Here is a 3709-nt window from a genome sequence, read left to right as displayed (position 1 = left end):
GAAAATTTTAACTGCCCTCCATAAGTTTTTGGTTAAGTTCCCGTTCACCCCCATGAGAACAGATCATGGATATGTCACTAATCACTAAAAGCTTTAAAGGATAAAGGAGTGATTCCCATTGTTTAAGAGCAAAAGACGGCAAACCATCATTGCAGGAGTGATTAAAGAGTGTAAGTTTTGAATATTTGGAATCAAAACCGTAATATAATCTTACCACTTGACCATCTGTATAGTTAAAAAGAGTTGTAACTTGTATGGTCTCCCAACTAAAGATAATTAAAAAGAGTTAAAAAAATATTCCAAACAAGATAAAAAAAAAACTAGGTGGTCCGAATATCCGAAGACACCGACTCGATAGATATTTTTACAGCTAACAAGGGAACATGTGGGACCTCCATCAATTATATATTTACCGTTTACACCCACCAAATCTTTACAATTAAATGTCAACCCTCCAAGTCACTAGTTACCATAAATTACCAAAAGTAGTCATGCCATATATCACACGAAAGGTACATAGTACAAGAAATGCAAATTCCGTAATTTTTTTTTATGATAAATGCTACATAACCTTAAATAACGTTTTGAGGTTTTGTGCACAATATGTTCTTCTAAAAATGCACAAGGTTTAGTTAATTTCATGTCTTAAAAAAGCACATCATGATTAAATAATAATAGTTATAAAAGTAAGATTAGATATATTCGGTCATCGAAAAAAAAGAAAATTTTTATATTGAAGTTTATTTGTATAGCTAGTATAAGAATATACTAGTTAAAGAATTAATTAACACCATCTACTAATTTAAGTGGTTTCAAGATGAAAATGAAATTGAGTTTTCAGAAACAAAAATTTGATAGATAATATTTAACCACTAATATCATCAATGATAATCATAAACTCTGGAGGAAAGCTCACAAACTCAGCTATATTGTCGGATACGGGAGTATGAATGTTACTCTGTTATCTCAAATGTAATCTATTGTCAACACTATTACCCAAAAACTAATTGCCACAATTCTAGATACCTAAACCTTAAACATGTTTTTTATTTATTAGAATCCTTTAATATTAACACATTTGCATGAAGCTCCCAAGAAAAGTGACTTATTATCATGTATTAATGTTGGTATCTTACTGAGGCTCACAGAGTTGCCTCAAAACATTATCAAAATTTTAGCAGATATCAATGGCGGAACGGTGTTCCTTTCATCCCAGTAAAATTCTGGGCATTACAGATCGACAAACGGGATGAAATTTTATAAAGGAGATCAGAATGAGTGGACAAAATGGATAGAAACATTGTACCATGTCATTCTGAGCAGAAGGAACTGAACCGACGATTAAACATTTATTATTTTTTAAGAATTTAAAGTCAGTATATTATGATCATGAATGATAGATGGCATTTTCTTAGAACTTAATACAAAAGTATGTTTTAAAATCATTGTTATTTATAATTGCCACATCGCGAATATTAAACCATTAAAGCTGGTTATATTTGTCTTTTCTTAAAATCATAGTTAATGCTTTGCTTTTAAAATTTTCTTTAAAACAAACTTAACCATGATCATCCCCTAACTAAAACAATCTAGACAATACATCGACCGAAAACTACACGCATAATCATCATAACAAACTAAAACACGATAACAAAGTCCAAAAGTTAGAAGGGGAGTCCGTGTAATATACAAAACTTCCAGACACTAATCTATAATTTCAATCATTATATAAGGACCTCTCTAGAACACCTATCCCTCCACGTGTCACTTCCAGATTACTCACCAGTCATCATCCATCAACTCATCCCAACCGTTAGATTAAAAAGTCAAACCAATCTTGACCAACTGCCACGTCACTGAAACGGCGACCGCCGTGGCAAACCCTTCCGCCGGTTCACCACCAACTCCGGCGACGGAGAACCCACCGGACGAACACCGGACTTCGAGCTTCTTTTCTTCACGATTTCAGTGGTGGCCGTGGAAATGATCGTACGGCAGTCTCCGGCGCCGGTGCTGCTTGAGCCGGACGAAGTCCGGAGTGAAACAAACGGGTCGAGAACCGAATAGGGTGTCATTAAACCGTCGTCGAAACCGGGTTCGGGTAAAGTTAGCACCTCACAGTCGTACAAGTATTCAGACATCATTCCTTCACTTGTTGAGATATGGTTAATCTGTTACCAACAAAATTTTGTACCATAAATGAAATTGTAGTGGTGTTTATCAAACCCAAAAAACTCAAAAACCGAACCGAAACTTGGTTTTACGTTTTTGTAAAACCGACATTTGTTTCGGATTTACTTGTAACTAAAACCGTAAAAATTGAAAAAACCAAGCCGAAACATAAAACCAATGGTTTTGTTTTAGGTTTTTGTAAAAACCGACTTTTGGGTTTCGATTTAGCTTGTAATTAAAAAACCGAAAAAACCTAAACTAATTTCAAAATTTTTTATGTAATTAATGATAGTTTGATATACAGTACTGTAATTTAATATTGTAGCTAAAATGTATAATTATTAATTAATTATTTAACCAAGAACAAATTATTTACCAATGTAGCTAAAACGTATAATTATTAATTAATTAGTCAAGAACAAAATATTTACCAAAATTCATTATTTTTTAACAATCTTTATTTTCTTACCCAAAATTTCAAACACAAATCCAAAACCGAAAAACCCGAGACCAAGCAAAACCCCGACCAAAAACCGAAACTTTTGGTAATTGCTTCTTTTTTAGCCTAAAATTTGGCTAATGTCACAAGAATGCACACATACGTAGGTATGAATATTTAGAAAGAGAGAAACCTTGCAAAAGATGGAGCAAAAGAGATATGGATCTTGAAGACCTCTACGGCAGCTGATGCAGGTGTTGCTTGTGTTTCTACAAGCTCTTGTTTGCTCCCTTTGGTTCAAAAACACAACTTTTGCACTGTTTGTGATGTAAGACTAACAATTAATTCAAATGTTAGACACATAAAAGAATTTAAAAAGGTGATGATGTAACAGAACCACAAAATGAAATGAAATTAAATTAATTAAAAACGACTCACTTGAACATAAGAACAGTCCATCAATTTCTCAGCATCACCAACCCTAATAACATCATGGTACACATACCTCCTTATCTACAAAACCAAACACAACAACACCAACATTCATTTGTCCATGAATTACAATTCAAAATTCAAATTACTTGTTATAATTAGTAGCTATTTAATTACAAACCTGTAGAAGACTATGAGAGCCGTGAGGCGTGAGACAGTGAGGACAAAGAGCCACACAGCAATCCAGACAAAATATGTTTTTCTCGTTCTTTTTCACGTCGTGGTGAATCCCACAGGGCTCGTAGAACTTCTCCGACAACAAGGTTTCAAGCCACGCAGGTAAGTTCGGAGAAGACGATGATGATTGCACCTGTAAATCAAAACCCATTTGGTAATTTTTGGTGAATTGAAATGGGTAAGTAAATAATTAAAAACCCACCATTTTGTTGGAGAATTGAGTTGGGTTTTTAGAGAGAGAGAGAGCGGCGCAGGTGCAGAAAAGTGGTGATGATGGTGAAGATGAAGGTGTGATATTTAAAAAGGTCTAGTCTTTTTGTCTTCTTTGTAACTTTTTTTGTTCTTTTTTATTATTTTACTTAGGATTTGACTATACAAATGATCAGTTTAAAAAAAATATCATGAAGATTATGTGAAGTAAGCTTATAA

General features: G+C 33.7%; 1 protein-coding gene across 1 annotated transcript; it reads right to left on the bottom strand.

Annotated features, from left to right (window-relative positions):
* Positions 1-1726: 1726 nt before the first annotated feature.
* On the bottom strand, positions 1727-3431 carry LOC143572595 (protein RGF1 INDUCIBLE TRANSCRIPTION FACTOR 1-like). The gene is made up of 4 exons (XM_077057717.1): positions 3225-3431; positions 3050-3124; positions 2805-2945; positions 1727-2171 (listed from the first exon to the last, which is right to left on the bottom strand). Exons 1-4 carry the CDS (start codon positions 3429-3431, stop codon positions 1854-1856), a joined length of 741 nt encoding a protein of 246 aa, XP_076913832.1. The 3' UTR covers positions 1727-1853.
* Positions 3432-3709: the final 278 nt, after the last annotated feature.

The sequence above is a fragment of the Bidens hawaiensis genome, unplaced genomic scaffold (genome assembly GCF_021521415.1).
Source record: "Bidens hawaiensis isolate Kalapana, Puna unplaced genomic scaffold, B.hawaiensis_p1.1 tig00025976_1, whole genome shotgun sequence".
NCBI lineage: Eukaryota > Viridiplantae > Streptophyta > Magnoliopsida > Asterales > Asteraceae > Bidens > Bidens hawaiensis.
This window is presented reverse-complemented; position numbering and strand designations above follow the sequence as displayed.